Source organism: Pseudopodoces humilis, chromosome 27 (genome assembly GCF_049639895.1).
Source record: "Pseudopodoces humilis isolate 2021_Gansu_Grassland_sample_001 chromosome 27, ASM4963989v1, whole genome shotgun sequence".
Lineage (NCBI taxonomy): Eukaryota > Metazoa > Chordata > Aves > Passeriformes > Paridae > Pseudopodoces > Pseudopodoces humilis.
The window spans coordinates 4,066,327-4,088,093 of NC_142226.1; the positions used below are offsets into that span (position 1 = coordinate 4,066,327).

The window sequence follows — 21,767 nt, forward strand, 5'->3', positions numbered from 1 at the left end:
CCAACTTGAGTAAACCTTTCTTCTCTCAGCTGTTTCAGCAACAACTGGCCCTAAAAACATATTTTTATATATCAAAGCTTGCTTTTATTTCTAGAGAACCTTCTGCTAAGTATTCATATCTGTAAAACTTTTCTGTTAAATTCTCATCCTTCCCAACAGCACACAGGCATGGATCCCTGTCTGAATCCATGGACACAGATCCCTGTCCTGAATCCATGGACACAGATCCCTGTGTGAATCCATGGACACAGATCCCTGTGTGAATCCATGGACACAGATCCCTGTCCTGAATCCATGGACACAGATCCCTGTGTGAATCCATGGACACAGATCCCTGTGTGAATCCATGGACACAGATCCCTGTGTGAATCCATGGACACAGATCCCTGTCCTGTATCCATGGACACAGATCCCTGTCCTGAATCCATGGACACAGATCCCTGTGTGAATCCATGGACACAGATCCCTGTGTGAATCCATGGACACAGATCCCTGTGTGAATCCATGGACACAGATCCCTGTCCTGAATCCATGGACACAGATCCCTGTGTGAATCCATGGACACAGATCCCTGTCCTGAATCCATGGACACAGATCCCTGTCCTGTACCCATGGACACAGATCCCTGTCCTGTACCCATGGACACAGATCCCTGTGTGAATCCATGGACACAGATCCCTGTCCTGAATCCATGGACACAGATCCCTGTGTGAATCCATGGACACAGATCCCTGTCCTGAATCCATGGACACAGATCCCTGTGTGAATCCATGGACACAGATCCCTGTCCTGTACCCATGGACACAGATCCCTGTGTGAATCCATGGACACAGATCCCTGTGTGAATCCATGGACACAGATCCCTGTGTGAATCCATGGACACAGATCCCTGTGTGAATCCATGGACACAGATCCCTGTGTGAATCCATGGACACAGATCCCTGTGTGAATCCATGGACACAGATCCCTGTGTGAATCCATGGACACAGATCCCTGTCCTGTATCCATGGACACAGATCCCTGTCCTGAATCCATGGACACAGATCCCTGTCCTGTACCCATGGACACAGATCCCTGACTGAACCCATGGACACAGATCCCTGTGTGAATCCATGGACACAGATCCCTGTGTGAATCCATGGACACAGATCCCTGTCCTGTATCCATGGACACAGATCCCTGTGTGAATCCATGGACACAGATCCCTGTGTGAATCCATGGACACAGATCCCTGTGTGAATCCATGGACACAGATCCCTGTCCTGAATCCATGGACACAGATCCCTGTGTGAATCCATGGACACAGATCCCTGTGTGAATCCATGGACACAGATCCCTGTGTGAATCCATGGACACAGATCCCTGTGTGAATCCATGGACACAGATCCTTGTCTGAACCTTGTTGTAATTACAATTTCACCCCACACATCTTAAAAAATTAAGAAATATTAAAGAAAATAATCCTTCAGGTATCCAGAGCTGTGATAAATCATGCTGATTTTCTAATACTTCAAACTGTGTTTAAAGTTTGTTTTCCAGCCAGTTTTAATATCCAATGACAAAGGATTTGGAGGAATAATCAGTAAAATATTAATAGCTGGGGGAGAGGCAGCCTGGTCGGAGCTAAAGTGGCAAAATTCAGTGTTAAATTTAGGGCTGAATTGGGTTATTTAGCATTTCAAATGCATTTTCCCCTCTTTGTGGCATAACTTCCAAACCATCTGGGCTGGGAGAACCCCGGGAGGTTTGGGCCATTTGAGATCTGCATCCTTCCTAATCCCAGGCAGCACTGGCTGGGTCCAGCTCCTGCTTCAAATCCCTTGGAGACTCTGGGTGGGATTTTCAAAGGAATCCGAGGGTGTTGAACACTTGTTTCCCTCAGGCTTTTCAAAAATGAGTCCTTAGATTTCAGTTTCTTCTCTGTTTTCCCCTGACATTACAGTCTGGGAGGGGAAAGGACCCTTGGGTGTAAAATCAGGGTGAAAGGGCATACAAGAGATGCTGGTGGGTTCTTCCAAGGCATTTCTGGGGGACTTTCAGCCAAATTTTCCAGATTTCCTGGTGTGTCCCAGAGGGATAAAAGTTCTCTGTGCCTGAGTCTGGACTTGGTTGAAGAAGTTGCTTTAAAGCTTTTTTAATCTCTATTTGGATATTTGTAGACTAGACCCACTGGATTTTTCCCGATACTTTTCTTATCAAAGCCCACAGGACAATCCCATGTGCTCATTCCTTCATGGAAAATCCTTCCAGGATTTATCCCAACACTTCTGCCCCATCCCAGCTCATTTCCCACAAGCTGTGCTGTCCTTGCTCTCATCCCATCCCAAGTATGGCAGGCTTGGTGGTTCTTCCAAGGTATTTTTGGGAGGCTTGGTGGTTCTTCCAAGGTATTTTTGGGAGGCCTTCAGCCAAATTTTCCGTATCTGTGCTGTGATTTCCTGGTGTGTCCCAGAAGGATAACATTTATCCATTCTTGGACTTGGAGAGAGGTCTCTAATCCCTACTATGACATTTCTAGACCAGCCTCACTGGGTTTTACCTGATATTTTTCTTGGTATTTTTCTTTATAAAAGCATACAGGGCAGTCTCATGTTCTCACTCCTTCATGGAAAATCCTTCCAAGATTTATCCCATCAATTTTTGTCCCATCCCAGCTCATTTCCCACTCTGCAGCTGCTGTCAGACCGCATCCCAAATGTACGAGGGTTGATCTGGGCAATCTGTGAGCATCAGCCCTCACAAGGAGCCTGCAGAAAAAAACTGACAGGAAAAATATCAGTCATGTTTTGCCACAGTGGGAAACATGAGCAGGCACTTGGAGCCTTAAAATGTAATAATTGATTTTTCAATCAGCCTGGCATTTAATGTGCTGGGAAGTGGAGTAAACACAACCAAGCCGTTTAGGCCCAGACGTGTTTCCACCTCATTACAAGTGAACAGGCCTTGACAGGGAGTTCCATAAATGCAGCAGAAAAGTGAAGATCTCCCTCTCGGTCCTCCTGGCTCCTCACTTACGGATTTTAGGGAGGTTGTGGTGGCATCCAGAGCTGTTTTTGGTGTTTGTCCCCTGTGCAATGACAGAGCCACCACAACCTCGTGTCACATGTGAGCCTCAGGGTCACTCCCCACTAAAAACATCCCAGCATTCTGTGCTATCCTAAGCCCCCCTGTCTGTCCACATCTCCCTCTTTTTCCATTCTTGTTTCCCACTTGCTGCTTTGGAGGTGTCTGTGCTCCACAGGCTCACCCTGGGCTGGTTCTCCTGCAGCTCCCTGTGGCGGGATCCTGACGGGCCCGGCGGGGGTGATCCTGTCCCCGCAGTATCCGGAGCCGTATCCCCCAGGGAAGGAGTGTGACTGGAAGCTGACGGTGTCCCCTGACTATGTCATCGCCCTGGTGTTCAACGTGTGAGTACCCAAGGGTCTGGTGCCACGGCCTTGGGCAGGGCAGCGGGGAGGGATCATCTGGGAGTGGATGTCCTGGACTCTGGGAAGGAACCAGCCTCGTCCCATGCCCCTGGATAATCTGTCCCCAGACTGTTTTTGGGGAAGATCCTCATATTCCAGCTGCAGCTCCTCTTTGGAACACAGAACATGGCCTGGTATAGCCTGAGAGTCCCTGCAGCAGTTCTGGCTCAGGCTCTCTCTCCTGACTCCATCCCCACTCCTGCATTCCTCCCCCGTGGGATGGAGGCAGGAATGTCCTCTGCCTGGCAGGGTTAGGCATTCAGGAATGTTCTGCTTGGCAGAACTTCGGAGCAGGAGCAGTCAGTCCCTGCCCCGGGGTTCCACATCCCAGAGCTCTCCAGGGATGCATCCCCTACTCCAGACTCTCCTCCTTTGCTTTTGCAGCTTCAGCCTGGAGCCTGGCTATGATTTCCTGCACATCTATGACGGGCCTGACTCCCTGAGCCCCCTGATTGGGAGCTTTTATGGCTCCCAGCTCCCGGAGAGGATCGAGAGCAGCAGCAACAGCCTTTTCCTGGCATTCCGGAGCGACGCCTCCGTCAGCAGCGCTGGCTTCGTCATCGAGTACACAGGTGGGGGCTGAGGGCACACCTGGCCCAGCAGGTACCTGGGGCTTTCCCTGTGCTTATTCCCAGGTTTTTCCACCTCGTTGGAACAAGTGGGAGTGGATCTGGTTTCTGTGGAAAACTCCTTCCAGGAGGAATTCTGGTGTTTTGCCAGGGAGGGAGGGAGGGAGTTCCTCTTGCCCCAGGCAGTGGGAGGAGAGAGGGAGATGAAGAGGAACGGAGTGGAACAGGGAAAGAGGAAAAGTGGTGCTCAAGGTGTCCAAAATTTGTGCATCAAGACCCCACTGAGACCAGGAGAGTCCAGGATTTCAGGATTTAAAGGATGAGGATACAAATGTGTGATGGGCTGTGGGGGTTGACCAGGCTGTGGCTCCCAGAACAGGGAATTGGTGCTCTGGGAAAATAAAATGCCCATCCTTTTGTTCCCCATTTACCTGTACCACCTGGTGCAGCTGCTGTAGACAGGAAACCATGGGATCATTTGATTTTTCATGCAGAGAAGCAAAAGCAAGACCTGTGGGCTTTACAGTTTCCTGTTTCTCCTTCCACACCTTCCCCAAAATCTGAGAGCCCCTGATTTAATGCTTAAGCACACTTGAATTGTTCCCAGAGCCACTGCTCTCAGAAAAGCCCTCGTCTTTAATGAGCAATTTCCAAATGACAAAAGAGCAGGATTAATCAAAGCCTCTAATTATCTTGCAGGCAGGAAAAAAAAATAAGAGAAAGAAAAAAAAATCCCCCAAAAAAAGCTGTTAGAAGAAGAAGAAGAAGAAGGAAAGAAATATCTAAGTCCTGACAGCTCTGTAGTGTTCCCTGGAATTTTTATATAGAAATGGGATTTTAAACTCTGCAGGGCAGAAAATTTTTCACTCTCTACCTGCCAGGAGGGTGGAGCAAGGTGGGGTTTGGTTTTGCTGCCAGGGATCAGGGACAGGATGAGAGGGAACAGCCTCAGGTTGTGCCAGGGGAGGCTCAGGTTGGACATAAGAGGAATTTCTGCATGGAAAGGGTGGTCAGGCCTTGAAAGGGGTGGAATCCCCACCCCTGGAGGTGTCCAAGTACATGGCACAAGGAATAAATAAAAGAATCCCAGACTGATTTTGGTTGGAAAGGACCTTAAAAGCCATCCAGCTCCATGGGCAGGGACAGCTTCCACTGTCCCAGGTTGCTCCAAGTTCCATCCAGCCTGGCCTTGGACACTGCCAGGGATGGGGAATCCACGATTTCTCTGTGCCATCTCCTCATCTCAGATATGATTTGTCCTTGTGGCACTCGGTGCTCTGGGCTGGTAACAAGGTGGGGACGGGTCACAGCTTGGACTCGATGATCCTGAAGGGATTTTCCAGCCTCAGTGATCCTGGAATTGTGTGAAATCAAAGTTTTGCCCTACTGCTTGGATTTTGGGTGCCTGTGTGGGAACTGGAGCCTCCCTTCTCCCAGAGCTCCTGTGCTGAGCGCCCCAAGAGGGTCTGGAGCAGCCAGAATCCAAACCAAATCCAAAATCCAGACCCTGCAAATGGTCCTTGTGAAAACCCCACCAATTCCCAGATGGAAAAAAGCCTAGAAAAACTATTTCACTGATCAAAACAGCAGAGGAGCGGTGCCAGAGGAATAAAAATCCTGGGAATTCTTTTCCCTGCAGAGAACCCCCGGGAGTCCTGCTTTGACCCAGGCTCCATCAAGAACGGCACCAGGGTGGGCACGGACCTGAAGCTGGGCTCCACCATCACCTTCTACTGTGACGGGGGCTACAACATCGAGGGGGGCCCCACCCTCACCTGTGTCATGGGAGCAGATGGAAAACCCACCTGGAACAAGCTTCGCCCCACCTGTACAGGTAAATCCCAGGGGAAAGGGCAGGGGAAGGATGTGCCCGGAGCCGCATCCCTCAGCGCGTCACCCACGGAAAACTGGGTGTTGATTTAGAGGGGTTTTCTCAGTGTTCTCTCATTTTTTAGGGGTTCTTACAGGAATTATTTTTCAGCGTTTTTCAGGGGTTTAACAGCTCTTCTTTTAACAGGAAGAGATGATTTCTTGGAGTTTTCCTGAGCTTTTTTTGGAGATAGATGGGAAACTGGACACGGCTGATCCAGTGTCTGACACATCCTGAGCGCCTGGTCAGGGATCCACTTGAGCCCTGGCTAAACCTGATCCTTGCTAATCTAAACCCTCAATCTTGGGCATTCCTGAGCAGGGGCAGAGCTCAGTGACAAAACAAGGCTGTTTTTCTTAGGGTTTTGTTGCACTATACGGCACAGACTCTCTAGCTGGATTGCACAAGAGAACAAGTTTTATTATTCCAGATCTTTTTTTGTGGACAGTTCCGAGAAGGTTCGGAAAGGTAAAACTCATTGGTCATTAAACCAACACATCACCATCACTGGACAGCTGGGAACAACACCCAACAACAACACCTTTTCTTGCAAGAAAACAACAAGACGACAAACAACACCTGCTGAGGTTGTTTTCCTTCTCCAAGGACTGTTCGGATTCCTCCTTTTGATTTCCCAGGCCAGAGTGAGAACCTTGTGTGACTCAGTTTCACGCAGGCTCAAGCTAATTCCTGAAGCCTAAAAGTCTCTTATTTGACCATTGTCAGTTCCCACAGGGTTTCTCTGTGGTTATTTTGTTTTCTTTTCTGGCTTCACGGACTGCAGTCAGACTTGAGCTGGGACCGGAATCAAGAGGCAGCTGATGGGGGGAAGGAATGAAATCCCTAACTTGGGAAGGCTCTGGCAGGGAAAATGAGGAAAGGTGGAAAAAGGAGCTCATCCCAAGCTGTGGGGTGGGGAAAGGTGCAAACCCCACATTAATGGCATGGTTTTTCCAGGTGGTAATTCCAGCACCAGCTAGGACTGGGATAAACCTGATTTTTCCTATGAGAACTTTCAGGGAGCAGCACCTGGAGCAGGGAATGGTGGCTGGGGACATTTCCAGGCTCCAGGGATGCTCTATGATCCTTTCCCTTGCAGCTCCCTGTGGAGGGCAGTACACAGGCTCGGATGGAGTCGTCCTGTCCCCAAATTATCCCCAAAACTACACCAGTGGCCAGGTGTGCCTGTACTCCATCATCGTGCCCAAGGACTACGGTACCATGCTTGGAATTTTTATGGGATTCTCTTCTTGCAACTCTTACTTGCTGGTTTTTAATGATAATTTTTTACAACTGGAGATAGGGAAAGTAGCAGGTGGTGCTGTTGGGTGCTCTGCATGCTGGAGTCAGAGAAAATTCTGGATTTGTCCAGGTTTTGTCCAAAGCTCAACCCAACGGGAGCCAATTACAGCTAATCAATATTTATTGTCCCTTGGTGGAATTCTGCACCTCCTTAGGCAGAGAAAGGGGATGAGTCACAGAAAATTCCCAGTGGGCTGGGAATCAGTGGGGAAAGGTCGTGGCAATGAACCCCAGGGAGGTTGGTGTTGCCTCTGGAATTTGGGGATAAATAAAGGGCTCCCGTTTTTCCAGGCTGTCACTCAGGGCTTGTCCCTGCCTGGAATGAAGGCAGCTGAAAGATGGGACAAAGGTTGTGCTGGGAAAATAGATCCCAGTTTGGAATGCTGGGAATGCTGGGGGGTCCTGTGCAGGGCCAGGGGTTGGACTCGATGGTCCTTGGGGTCTGTTTCAGCTCAGGGGACTCTGTGATTCCATGAAAATGCCTTGGCTCCATGGCCTGGCTGTGTAGGGTGATGGTAGGGACAGCAGTGGGGCCACCAGTGGGGTGATGGGGGGGACAGCAAGGGGACAGCAGCAGGATGGCAGGGGGATGGCAGTGAGGATGACAGTGGGGACAGCAGTGTGGTGACACTGGAGACAGCAGTGTGGTGACACCAGGGACAGCAGTGGGCTGACAATGATGACAGCAGTGTGATGACCCCAGGGACAGCAGTGTGATGACAATGGTGACAGCAGTGGGATGATGCTGGTGACAGCAGCATGGTGACACCAGGGACAGCAGTGTGATGACAATGGTGACAGCAGTGGGATGATGCTGGTGACAGCAGTGTAGTGACACCAGGGACATCAGTGTGGTGACACCAGGGACAGCAGTGTGGTGACACCAGGGACAGCAGTGTGATGACAATGGTGACAGCAGTGTGGTGACACCAGGGACAGCAGTGTGATGACAATGGTGACAGCAGTGTGGTGACACCAGGGACAGCAGTGTGATGATGCTGGGGACAGCAGTATGGTGACACTAGGGACAGCAGTGTAGTGACACCAGGGACAGCAGTGGGATGGCAATGGTGACAGCAGTATGGTGACAGTGATGACAGCAGTGTGATGACAATGGTGACAGCAGTGTGGTGACACCAGGGACAGCAGTGTGATGATGCTGTGGACAGCAGCAGGGTGACACTGGGGACAGCAGTGGCTGGTCCCAGCCCTGTCCCTGTCCCTGTCCCCGCAGTGCTCTTCGGGCAGTTCGCCTTTTTCCAGACAGCTCTCAATGATGTGGTGGAAGTGCACGATGGCCCCACACAGCACTCGCGCCTGCTCAGCTCCCTCTCGGGCTCTCACTCAGGTAGAGATCTGCTCCCTGTCCCTGTCCCAGTCCCTTGTCCCTGTCCCTGTCCCTTGTCCCTGTCCCTGTCCCTGTCCTTTGTCCCTGTCCCAGTCCCAGTCCCTGTCCCTGTCCCAGTCCCTTGTCCCTGTCCCAGTCCCTGTCCCTGTCCCTTGTCCCTGTCCCAGTCCCTGTCCCTGTCCCTGTCCCTTGTCCCTGTCCCTGTCCCAGTCCCTTGTCCCTGTCCCAGTCCCTGTCCCTGTCCCTTGTCCCTGTCCCAGTCCCTGTCCCTGTCCCTTGTCCCTGTCCCTGTCCCTTGTCCCTGTCCCAGTCCCTTGTCCCTGTCCCTGTCCCAGTCCCTTGTCCCTGTCCCTGTCCCTGTCCCAGTCCCTTGTCCCTGTCCCTGTCCCTGTCCCTGTCCCAGTCCCTTGTCCCTGTCCCTGTCCCTGTCCCAGTCCCTTGTCCCTGTCCTTGTCCCTGTCCCTGTCCCAGTCCCTTGTCCCTGTCCCTGTCCCTGTCCCAGTCCCTTGTCCCTGTCCTTGTCCCTGTCCCAGTCCCTTGTCCCTTGTCCCTGTCCCTGCTGCAGCTTTGTCACGGCTGGCGCCCAACACCTGTTCCCTGTGTCCTGCGAGTGTCCCTCATTCCTTCACCTCTGTCTCTCACATTTTCTCTGCTCCCCATCCAGGGGAATCTTTGCCGTTGGCCACCACCAACCAGATCCTCATCAAATTCAGCTCCAAGGGTCAATCCACAGCCAAAGGCTTTCATTTTGTCTACCAAGGTGAGTTCAGGTGTGTTCTGGAAGTGTCCTCGGGTCGCTCCCAGGGGTGTTCTGAGTGTCCTGAGCTGCTTTGGGTGTCTGGGGGTTCTGAGCAGGGAATATCACAGGGAATTAGGATTCCTTTGGGAGCAGAGCTCTGGCAGGGCTGTCTGGCTGCTGTGGGTACTTCGTATTCTGCCCTTTCATTCCCACTCAGCCTGAATCCTGCACATCCCAGGATTATCATCAGCCCCATCCCAGCGTCATGCCTGGAGTCACACAGAGAATTTGGAGATTTATCCTGCAGCAATTCATCCCAGTGGCATTTTTAGCACTTTGCTGGGTGTAAGCAGCTGAAATCCTGTCTGGCAGCTTGGAAATTCTCCCTCTGTGCATGTCACAGGCTCGGGGCTGTCACACTCCTGCCCCTTGATCCTTTCACTAACAGCTTTGTGCTGCTCTGGGCGAGAACAACTCAGGGATTTTATGGGAGTAAATAGCAAATGATGCACAGAACAGTGGGAAAACAGAAGGGATTTCTCACCCACGTGCTCCCTGGAGTTATCTGTGGGAACATCCAGGCTTTTGCTGCAAAGAGGAGACAGACACTGCCATGACCTGAGCCTTCTCCAGGGGTGAAGCGAAACATGGTTTGGATTTTGGACTAGTCAGAGATCTCTTCTCTTGAATTCCTGCCTAATGAGTGTGAAACAGCCGTGGTTGTGATTGTAATCTTCAAAGAGCTCAGCAGAGCAAAGGTTTCGATGAAACCAGGGAAGGTTTCCTCCTCCCTCCTGCAAGAGCTGCATGGGAAGCAAGAGGAAAAGGGCAACCTGGCCCTGATTTGGATTTGCCTGGCCAGGCTCTAATTAGCTAAACACTCAGAAATGTAAAGCATCTCAGAGGAAAATATTAATTGAATTCTTCCTCTGCAATAAACCTGTTTTTTCTGATGGGTTTTTCTCCTCACTTATCTGATAGACTCATTCCTGCCTTTAACTGTAATTTCCAGTACTCAAAGGAATATCAACAACTCTGGCACCATCACAACTTAAATCCCCCTTTTCTGTCTTTTCCCAAGAAGTTTTTTTCCAAATCCCGTTCCTTCATGGCCATGAGGCCCAGGGCGTTGAAGAACCCAAAGGGTTCCCCATGGAGCCTCCTGCACTGGGTGACAAAACAACTTTCTGGGAAGTCACTGCCAAATCCTTTGGTTCCCCTGGGTAAAACAACCTTCTGATGTGGGGAAAGTTCTCTGGAGGGAGGCAGCAGGGGGAGTTCTGAATGTCCCAGCTGCTTTTATTTCAGGTATAGAATCATTAAACCATTAAGGTTGGAACAAACCTCCAGGATCTTCAAGCCCAACCTTCATCCAAGGTGACCCAGTGGTGTCACCAAGTGCCACCTCCACTCGGTCTGTCGTGGAACCACTGGAACTCAGATCACTTGAGCTGGCAGAACTGGGAGTGAAATGTTCTTTCTTTCTCTTCTCAGTGGTCATGCTTGGATTCAGGCATTCTTTAGGATTTAGATACTTTGGGGTGATTACTTTAGGAGTAATCACTCAGTGCTCATGCCTGGATTAGGCCAGTTTGTAGGATTTAGGTATAATCAGTCAATGGTCATGATTGGATTTGACCAGTTTTGGGGATTTAGGTACAATCCCTCAATGGTCATGCCTGGACTAAGCCAGTCTTTGGGATTTAGATAAAATCAGTCACTGGTCATGTTTGGATTCAGCTCCTCTCTGGGGTTCAGGAATCATCAGTGGTTGTGCTTGGATTCAGCCCCACACTGGGATTTAGATACTTTGGGGTTTAGGAGTGATCAGGTAATGGTCATATTTGCATTCATCCCCTCTTTGGGATTTAGGTGCAATGAGTCAATGGTCATCCTTGGATCCAGCCCCTCTTTGGAATTTCGGTATAATCAATCACTCATGTCTGGATTCAGCCCCTCTTTGGAATTTCGGTATAATCAATCACTCATGTTTGGATTCAGCCCCTCTTTGGGATTTAGATACTTTGGGATTTGGGTGCAATCAGTCAATGATCATGTTTGGATTCAATCCCTCTTTGGGGATGCAGATACTTTGGGGTTTAGATATAATCAGTCAATGGTCATGCCTGGACTCAGCCTATCTTTGGGATTTAGATAAAATCAGACCATGGTTATGCTTGGATTCATCCTCTCTTTGGGATTTAGATACTTTGGGGTTTTAGGTACAATCAGTCAATGGCCAAGTTTGGATTCAGCCCCTCCTTGGAGTTTAAATACGTTGGGATTTGGATACAATCAATGGTCATGTGTGGATTCAGCCTCGATACTTCAGGGTTTTACCTACAATCAGCCAATGCTCAAGTTTGCATTCAACACTTCCTTGGGGTTTAGCACTTCATGATTTCAGCATAAAACTGATGGCTCTTTACTCCCTCAGCTAACACTCCCCAGACTAACTCTGTTGTGTCTCCTGCTCCCCGGCAGCCGTGCCCCGCACCAGCGCCACGCAGTGCAGCTCGGTGCCGGAGCCGCGGCACGGGCGGCGCCTGGGCAGCGACTTCGCCGTGGGCGCCGTGGTGCGCTTCGAGTGCAGCCCTGGCTACGGCCTGCGCGGCTCCCCCGCCATCCAGTGCCTGGCCATGCCCGGGGCCCTGGCACAGTGGAACTCCTCCGTCCCCACCTGCCTGGGTAGGTGGCAGCGAGCCGGGAACGGGCTGGGTGGCGCTGGGGAAATTGGCGGGGTCGTTTCGGAGCAGTGCCGCACTCCGGGTTGTGCTGGAAAGAGTCCAGGGGTTGGATGTTAGTGATGTTTGTGGGGTTTTTCCAGCCCGGGGTGTTCTGTGGTTCTGTGAGAAAAATCAACAGCAAAACAAAGTATTAGTGAAATGTAAAAGACTTCTTTAAAAACTCTTGCAGTTGTGCCCAGAGGAGCTGTGGCTGCCCCATCCTTGGAAGTGTCCAAGGCCAGGCTGGACAGGGATTGGAGCAACCTGGGATAGTGGACAGTGTCTGGGTGAAGGGATTTGGTGATCTTTAAGGTCCCTTCCCACCCAAACCATTGTCTGATACAATACAAAGCCCAGCCTGGCTCTGAATAAGAACAGTTTAACCCCGAATTCCAGGGAATTGACATTTTGATCCAATACTCTTGTGAGATCTGAACAGCATCTGGAATAAATTAGATCTGGTTGAAAGCAGCTTTCACCTCCTCTGAAGGAGAGCAGCTCCTGAAGATCAGCCCCGTGTGTTCCCCACACCCAAGGAATGTGCCAAAAGTGGCATGAAAAAAGTTACTGGAAGGAGGATTATTCCTACAAATCTCATCCTTAAATCACAACCAGTTCTTGATTTCTTGTCATTTTAACAATTTTTTTAGCCCAAAGCCAATCCCTTCTGCTCTCCTCATTGCAGTGCCCTGTGGGGGGAACCTGACGGAGAGGAAAGGAACCATCCTGTCCCCAGGCTTCCCCGAGCCCTACCTGAACAGCCTCAACTGCGTGTGGAAGATCACAGTCCCTGAGGGAGCAGGGATCCAGGTACAGCCGGGACAGACAGGAGCACACTCGGGGTCCCTTGCTCTCGGACAGGCCACGCGTTGGGAAGTCGCTGCTCCTCGCAGGGCAGGCAGGGATTGGTGTCGGATTCTCTGGAATCAGGTGTTCATCTACTGCCACAAGTAGGCAGAGACTCACTGGGGATGTCTGTGCCCAGGGAGGGTCAGGCTGGAGATCAGGGCAAGGTTCTTCCTCCAGAGGGTGTTTGGGCACAGCCCTGAGGCTGCCAGAGCTCCAGGAGCACTGTCAGGGATGCACAGGATCTGGGGAAGGACTGTGGTCCCCCGGTGTGACCCTCACTCTGGTACAAAAGAGGGGAAATTCGGGTGAAACATTAGGAAGAAGTTTTTTATTATGGTTGTCCACGGGGGCTGTGGATGCTCCAACACTGGAAGCATCCAAAGCCTGGCTGGACAGGGCTTGGAGCAACCTGGGATAGTGGGAGGTGTCCCTGCCCATGGCAGAGGTTTTGGGACAAGATAAGCTTTAAAGTCCATCCCAACTCCTTGAAATTCTTTGATCCCATGTTTTTGGGGCGCCCACCATTGCTGAGGTCTCCACTTCCACGTGGCACTGGGATCTGCTGGCATGACCCATCAGCTTCCCTGGGACTTCCAGGGAGGGAAAAAAGGTTAAAGGAGAAAGATTTTGGCCCTCAGGACCTCCAACAGCTGCAGTGAGGCATCTGAGGGCAGCTCCCAGAGAGGGAATGGCCACGGAGCTGGAGCTGGATCCGTCCTGGCTCCACTTCCTTTGAGTTCTCCATTATTAGATCCTAATGCCAGCATCCCTTTACCCCCTTTTTGCACAACAATTAAAGGTTAAACAACTGTAAATCAGGGGAGGAGGTGAAATTGAAGCTTTCTTGGTAGCAGCACTCAGGAACAGGATTTTTATGTAATCAGGGTAGGAGCTGGCACTTCTGCCATGAATTATTCATTCCCGGAGCAAACCTTCCTGAGTGAAATAATTTATACACGTGGCAGTAAATAGATGCAGATCCCTTGTGAATCCACATGTCAGACTAGAATTAGGACCTTAAAAATGTTTATTCCGTTAAGCTGGAGGAGGTGGGAGAGAGGAGAATAAATAATTTAGGCGGTGTAAGAGCAAACAAAACGCTCATCCTCACTCCACTTCCAATAATGTAAATCACAATAGGGGTGTAATGAGGCAGGAAAAAAGTGAAAAAAGGGTCAGTGGGAGCGGTGATGGCTCCGTGGGGGTCACTGCGATTCCTGCTGGATGAACTCCACTCACTTTCTGCTAAAAACAATACTTGGGAGGAACTTTACAGCTGGTTTTATTACCCGGAGTAAATCAAGAAACTGCTGAAATGGGGAGATTGATTTTTAATTTTTTATTTTTAATTTTTTATTTTTATTTCTGTTTTTTATTTTTTATTTTTTCCATTTTTTCCATTTTTTCCATTTTTTCTTTACTTTTAATTTATTTTATTTTCAAACGAGGGGTTTTGATTTGACGTTCGGCAAGGCGGAGGTAAATGGGGAATTGAAGTGGATGAGGAAATCAGGGAATAAGATTTGGGAAAAAAAAGGAATAAGATTTGGAGGAAAAGGGAAGGGGTTCATACATGTGTAGTCAAAGTTTGAGGGCAGTGAACTCTCCTCACTGCTCGTTTTTCCCAATTTTCCAGCTCTCTCTGTGTTTGGAGCCAAGTTGTACAACTCATTTATGCTCCTGATTTGTCTTTAAGGTTCCTTTTGGGATTTTTTTTTTTTTTGCCTGCTAATTTAATTTGAGATACCCAGTTTTGGAAAAGCTCATCCAGATATTACAGATTAAATCTGTGTTTTCCCCAAAACCAGTGGTTTTTGCTCAGATTTTCTGCCTCACTCTCACCCCATTCACCAAAGCTGGGTTTTTAATGGGACACTGAAGGCTTTGAGCTGCCAGAATTTAGGATTTAGGCAAAATCCCTGTTAATGGTAATCCTGGCAAACAAAGCTGTGCAATTCCATGGAGATCCTCACTCAAGCATGAGCTGCTTTCCAGTGTAAAGGCAGATTCCTCAGCTCTGCTTTTTGGTCTAAATGCAGATTTCTCAGCTCTCCAGATGTTTCTCATCCGAGGATTTGTGTTGCTGCTCCAACTAACGGAGTCAAGTGACTTCCTAAGGCCTCCAAACCCTATGGGGCATGGCAGGGAAAGGTGAAATCTGAAATTGCAGCTCGAGTGATTCCACTGAAAGCTGCAGAACAAAGCAGGAACTTGACTGGATTTTGAAAATCCTGTTGTTTAATGTGAGGGTTTTTTTGGGTTTATTTTAGCTCCAGGTTGCTGCTGGTTGCTCTCATTTGAAATGGCTCAAAGTGTTCAGGGATTTCTCCAAACAGGGAGTAAAAAAGGTTGGAATTCTCAGCAGCTGTACATGAGCTGGGCAGTTCCAGGAGCTCTGGAGCAGAAGCAGAAAACAGCATTCCTGTTTGGGGGAATATAGCTGGAAAATCCCAGTGGGGATGGTCAAAGGCAGAAGTCTCCAAGTTTTGCCGTGCTGAACCCCCAGAGTGTGTAAACTCAATTAGTTTAATTGCTATTAATTTAATTTAATAATTTAATTCATTATTAATTTAACTGCTATTAATGTGATTTATTACCATTACTTCAGGAACTGTGCTGTTATTTTTTTTCTTTATTTTGGTTCTCTCTGCAGATCCAGGTGATCAGTTTTGTCACGGAGCAGAACTGGGATTCCCTGGAAGTGTTTGATGGAGGAGACAACACAGCCACCATGCTGGGGAGCTTCTCTGGTATGTGGTGCTCATGCCCATCATCAGTTCCTGCCTCATTTTATTCACCTCACAAAATTAAACTTAATTGTATCAAAAATGAGGAACAGATTTAAAGGGAATCATGTGCTCTGTTGGATTGGGAATTTCAACTCCATCTGCCTGTGGGAAAGGTTGAGAGGGAGCCTTAAAACACGAAACCAGTGGGGTTTGAATTCCTGGAAATGGGAATTCCCTCAGTTTTGCTGGGATGCGAGGCCACCACAGCTGGCAGGGTGAGCTGACCTGCCTGATGTGCCCCAGAATGGGTGAAGGGCTACAAAACAAACTGTGTTTTCCCTTGGACCTGGGGAATTGTGGCTTTTAGCAGAGCAGGAGCCAGGGTCCAGGAGCTTTGAGAAGTTTTCAAATGCAGCATCAGCGGCAGAACAATGGCCCAAAATCTCATTTATTTAACAAATGTGCCCGGAGCGCTCTGAGCTCCACAGGAGAAGGGTCTGGGATGGAACTGCCTTGTCCTGCTGCTGCAGCAGCTTCCAGGGAAGGAAGGAATCCAGAATTTTCCCGGACCCGTGCTCCACCCACGCTGTTTCCCATCCATTGATGCTTTTTGTCTGTCCGTGGCGAAGCTCTACAGGCTGAAATCCTGGAGCAGCCGCTGGAAAGGCCCTGGGTATTTCTCAATTGGCCTCATTAGAACCTGATCAAAACCAAGAGGAGCTCGTTAAGTTGAAAGGAATTTCTGTTGCCAGCCTCTCCTGCCGCAAATCTCCGAGGACGCGGCGGAGGAGGAGAGAGATCCTCTGCACTGGCTTTGTGCACCTCTTGTTTTGCCAGGAACCACAGTGCCTGCGCTGCTCAACAGCACTTCAAACCAGCTCTATCTGCATTTCTACTCTGACATCAGCGTCTCTGCTGCCGGCTTTCACCTGGAATACAAAAGTAAGAGCAGTTCCAGCCTTGATCCCGCAGCTCCCGGGAGATGGGGAGCTGCCTGCGGGGTGGTGCCGTGGGGAAGTGGGAGAAGGAGCTGCTGAGGCTTCCCTGCTCTCAGGGAGGGGATGAGAAATAGAGGAAAGATGGATCAGAGCGGTGGGATGACCCTCATTGTGCTCTTGGTGGCGCTTTTTTATGTCTGATGGCACAAAGGGATAAAAAACCCGTGTGTCCAGGGCTGGGATGTGGGCTTGGAAAGCACTGCTTTGCCAGGGGCTGGCAGAGACTTGCAGCTCTTGGCATTCTCTGCTGGAAACAGCAGCCAGGCCTGGACACGTCTTCATCCCAAAATTCCTGCTGGAAGGGCCCTCAGAGGTCATCCCGTGGGACCCGCTGAGGAAAGCAGGGTCAGAACAGAGATAAAACTCGATTGGCACATTTTAATGGAGCCTGAGCTTGGAAAAACTGCAGGGATGGGCTGCACAAACACCCTGGGCAACCTCTCCTCACAGGCTGAGAGCTGAACTCGATGGCTGAGAGCTGAACTCGATGTTACCGATGTTTTTTATGCACAAACACCCTGGGCAGCCTGTCCTCACAGGCTGAGAGCTGAGCTCGATGTCACCAATGTGTTTTATCAGGGTGGTTTCTGTGCTCTGGAGAGCTGCAATGTTTTAGGTGCTGCCTGGTGGGTGCTGGGGATGTTCCCCTCCTTCCCCTGCTGGATGTGCTCCTGTCCCCACAGCCCTGGACATGCTCCTGGATCCAGGAATTTCTGTGCTTGGTGCTCAGAGGTGCCCAGGCCCAGGACAGGATCATTTCCAAGGTGGTTGATCTGTCCTTTTCCAGCCTCCAGCTGAGGGAGCCACCTTGGCACAACCTATCGAAGCTCTGAGGTCATGTGGGCACCCACTCCTTTCAATTAGAGGTTAAAAACACCTTAGAAAGGTCTTTTAGGTCCTCTCCAACCCAAATTCTGTGGTGGTGTGGAGCAGTTCAGTGGGTTCCTGGTTAGGGATGATCCCAACAGCCCCTGGAATGGCAGCACATTGCTCAGCCGGCCTCATGCCAGGTTTTTTTTGGGAATACAGACCCCAGCATGTGGTTAAATGTGGTTCTAGACAGAAAATGTGTTTTCAAAAGGAAATCCCCAGCGGTGACAGAACAAACCTGACTAAGACTGGGAGACGTGGCAGGGAAGAGAATCGTTTGGGAAAGGGCTGTCAGGTTTGGATGGGGATGACAAAAATTTGTTCTCCCCTGGGTCTGGGTTTAATTCCTGATCTCTGATCAGGAGAGGTGCAACAGCCCAGCTGCACTGGGGGGCATGGGGGTGCTGGGAACTGCTATTCCCTGTGCAAGCAGTGTTTGGATAACACTGGCAGAGAATCATGGAATATCCTGAGCTGGGAGGATCCCCAGGATCATCCAGTCCAACCCTGGCCCTGCACACACACCCCAATAATCCCACGCTGTCCAAACACTCCTGGAGCTCTGGAATGTTCCCAAGGGAGCCTGATCAGTGTCCACCACCCTCTGGGGGAAGAACCTTTCCCTAAATCCAACCTAAACATTTTGGGGTTATCCTACAGAGACAGGGGTTGGATGGATGATCCTTGCAGTTCCCAGCTCAGGATATTCCATGATTTTCTCAGCTCTGGTGCTGGGTGAGGTTGGAATTGAGCCCAGCAGCAGTGAGAGCGTGCAGGAGAGCACTGCCAGCTCTGCCCAGCACATCCAAGGGCAGCTTCCTGCTGAGGATCCCTGTGGGACAGGGCTGGGAGCCAGCCTGGAGCTTCTGCAGCTCCCTGGCTCATCCCAGGCTGGCCTGGCCATGTCCCACGGCAGAGCAGGGAATGCTGAGCTGCTGAGACAAGTGGGGACGACTCTGCCTGTGTCCCCAGTCCTCCAGGACTGGTTCCTGCTGGGCACTGGGGCTGAAAACTGGTTCTGAGCACAGCTCTGGTCTCTGGAGCCAAGCCACCTTCTGCTGCTTTGGGTTTTTTCCAAGGCTGCAAATGGGTTTTTGGAAGGTGCAGTTCATCCCCTAAAGTGGCCACAGGAATTCTGCCCAGGGAAGCTGTGGCTGCCACATCCTTGGAAGAGTCCAAGGCCAGCTTAGAGCAGCCTGGGATGGTGGGAGGTGTCCCTGCCCACGCAGGGGGGAATTGGGTGATTGCAGACCCTTCCCACCCAAAGGAGTGTGAGTCTGCAGTGGCACAGCTGGGACTGTGCTTTAGAGCCAACCAGCACTAAACCTTCCAGGATCTGCTGCTTTACACACTGAAACCTGAAATCCAGCAGGATTACAGCCACACAGGATTGGGAGAGAAAAAATGTGCCCAGCCTGTGCTCTGGGAGCTGCAGGAACCCTCTTGCTGTGACTCTGTTTCTTCTCCACCTCTATTCCAATCAATAAATCCTTTGAGCGCTTTCCTGCAAAAATCATGGCCAGGTTTTTCATGAGGCTGGGGATTATCAGCCCTGTCTGTTCCCTTGGCTGAGGAAATTAATAGGTGTTGATTTTCAGGGCAGCTGGAAATAATGTGATTTCTGCTCTGTTTGTACAATTGGAATCTCCCAGCCCTGAGCCCTGGGTTTTTTCTGTGTTCCTCCTAGGAGGAAGCTGGGAGAGATGAGCTAAAACAGGAGAGGAAAACTCTGGTTTCTCCCTCACTGGGTTACTCAGGCTGAGCTCTTACTCCTGCATGCTCCAAAGGCAGGAACAATTTGGGACTGAGTGAAAGCCACTGATGTGAAGGGGCAATTATTTAAAGCCGTTTTCCCTCCTGCCTCCCTGAAGGTCAAGCAGCTAGCAGGGAGGGAACACGCTGGGAAGCGTGACTGGGCTTTAGGAGGAGACTCAGCCTCTCCTCACTCCTTTTCTCTTATTTTCCCCTGCCTGGGGCTCCGTGGGGCTGGAGCGGAGCAGGAGCCCTTGCAGGGATGCAGGAGGTTATCCTGGAGAGGCAGCTGGCAGCACAGGGAGGGAGGTGCTGGGAGCCTGTGTGAGGTGCCTGCAGGATTCCTTTCATCTCCCTGGGGTGTGCACAGGGGAGAGGGAGATGTGGCAAGGAGAGGGGAGATGAATGGAGAGGAGAGATTTGGAAAGGAGAGGGGAAATGTGGGAAAGAGAGAGGGAGATGGAAGGGGAAAGGGAAAGAGGAAGGAGAAGGAGATGGGGGAGAGCCCATCATGAGATGCTGGGGGTTGTTAACTGGGTTTGCAGCAGGATATTCCCGTCTGTAAATGTGGGAATGGAAATGGGCTCTCCTTGGAGACTCCAAATGAAATGGAATTTCCCCACCCAGAGTCTGTGGCAGAAAAAGTGCATCCCCATCCCTCCAGCCCTCAGCACAGCCCCATCCCCACTCCCTGAGCTCCCATCTCCCTTCCCTCCACAGCCGTGGGCCTCTCCAGCTGCCCGGAGCCGCAGGTTCCTGGGAACGGGCTGAAGATCGGCGAGCGCTACCTGGTGAACGACGTGGTGTCCTTCCAGTGTGAGCCAGGCTATGCCCTGCAGGTACCACTGCTGCCTTCAGCTGCACCTCTCACGTTTTCCAGACTCTGTACAGCACTGGAACATAACTCTGAACTTCATATAGAGTGCTAGCAAGTTCTCCTCACAGTTCAGTCAGACAAAACAATCCTTTTCCAGCCCCAGAACCAAGGACACCATTCCAGCTTCAGGCCCAAAAGATAAAAACAGCAAATTGAGGAGGGTGGGACTTCATCACCTGAAGCTGAAATTGGAGCATTAACCCCAATATGGAAATGGACCAAAACTTAAAAAAGTGTGAAAACTCGTGACCCTGGGTCCATCTTGGGTAGAGCCATGGCTGGGTTCTTGTGCTGCCCAAGGTGTATCCTTGAAGGCCTTTTTAATAAATTCCTACTTTATTCCTTTAACTCTGTCCAGCCTCTGCTCCAGGTTGCCTCTTTAGGCATCACCAGAAGGATTCCTGCTTTTCTGTCCTGTCTGTCATCTTCACACATCTGTTTGTACCTCTGTTAGTATTTGTGGCCAGTCCAAGTACTTTTCCATATCTTTTCCCAAGGCAGAAAGATAAAATTCATTCCAGAGCTCCAAGCTCTGGAAAGAACAAAACACATTCCAGAGCTCCAGGCTGGGGGTCTGAGGTTCCTGTCCTGACCTGCTTCTTCCTGAGAGCCAAGGTTGAAACCAGCTCCTGGAGACACATTTTCATCAACAATGTTTAGTCCCTGTCTGAGAGGGAGGATTCAGAGAGGGTTGAATCACCTCACTATTTATGTTTTTGTTTGGTGATTTCTGTCAATTATGCTCATTTCCTAAATTTGTAGAACTGTATTCACCCCCCCTTGCAGGGGTGAGTATTTTATGGATATTTTTCCGTATCTTCCCTTGGAATCCTCCAATAAAGGCCAGCCTTTAGATTACCTCCTACACTAATATTATCTCCAAAGTGTGTTGTTTTATTCCTAGATTCTTTAAGGCATCACTTTTTCTGGCACCCCAGATGGGACAGGGACCTGGGAGCCTCCCTTTGGATCAGGTTGGATCTATCTTGCAAGGAATTCTTTCCTGCCAGGACAGGGACAGGCTCCCCCCTTGTTTTCCATCCAGCTCCCAAACCTCCTGTCTTGTTTTTCATTCCTGCAGGGCCACTCCCACATCTCCTGCATGCCGGGCACGGTGCGCCGCTGGAATTACCCTCCACCCCTCTGCATCGGTAGGACTGGACTTCTTTCTACCTGGCTGATATTTATAACACTTCCCTAAAAAAAAAAAAAAAATAAAACAAGGATAAAGAGCTGATTTAGAGAAATTCAGGTTGGTTCTGCAAGTGTGAGAGAGTGTGGGGGAAAAAAAAAATCTTCATTTGTTGCCAGGGAAATTGTGCCCGAGAAGTCCCCGTGGGCTGCCTGGAGTGCTTTGTTTTGGATGTCAGAGATGTGGCTGTAGCACAGAATGTGAAACACAGATTTATCCCCCTCAACACAAAGCCATTCCAAAGGGAAAATCTAAAATTTCCTCGTGCTGGGAGCAGGTTGGATTTTTGGGTTGAGGATTTTTTCCATCTGAAGTGTGGTTTGTTTTTATGGAATGCATCTGATCCCACCAAAGTTGCTTCTTTCCCTGGGGCCTGGTGTCTCCCAGGATCCCAACTTGCTGTGCCCACCCCGGTGTCCAGCAGGTCACTTGTCCAGGTGGCTCTTTACCCTCAGATCTGGTCAGGTACTCAGGCCTGG

At 50.2% G+C, this 21,767-nt stretch overlaps 1 protein-coding gene across 5 annotated transcripts in view; it reads left to right on the forward strand.

The window, feature by feature from the left end:
- CSMD2 (CUB and Sushi multiple domains 2) overlaps positions 1–21,767 on the forward strand; it is a 294,243-nt gene that overhangs the window by 222,848 nt on the left and 49,628 nt on the right. For all 5 annotated transcript variants that reach the window (XM_088067354.1, XM_088067353.1, XM_088067355.1 and 2 more), the window contains 12 exons: positions 3,269–3,407; positions 3,852–4,039; positions 5,676–5,870; positions 7,006–7,122; positions 8,443–8,556; positions 9,221–9,316; positions 11,780–11,983; positions 12,707–12,831; positions 15,524–15,620; positions 16,437–16,541; positions 19,940–20,058; positions 21,178–21,247. In XM_088067354.1, coding sequence (XP_087923480.1) covers positions 3,269–3,407; positions 3,852–4,039; positions 5,676–5,870; positions 7,006–7,122; positions 8,443–8,556; positions 9,221–9,316; positions 11,780–11,983; positions 12,707–12,831; positions 15,524–15,620; positions 16,437–16,541; positions 19,940–20,058; positions 21,178–21,247 — 1,569 coding nt within the window. The remainder of the gene's footprint in view (positions 1–3,268; positions 3,408–3,851; positions 4,040–5,675; positions 5,871–7,005; positions 7,123–8,442; positions 8,557–9,220; positions 9,317–11,779; positions 11,984–12,706; positions 12,832–15,523; positions 15,621–16,436; positions 16,542–19,939; positions 20,059–21,177; positions 21,248–21,767) is intronic.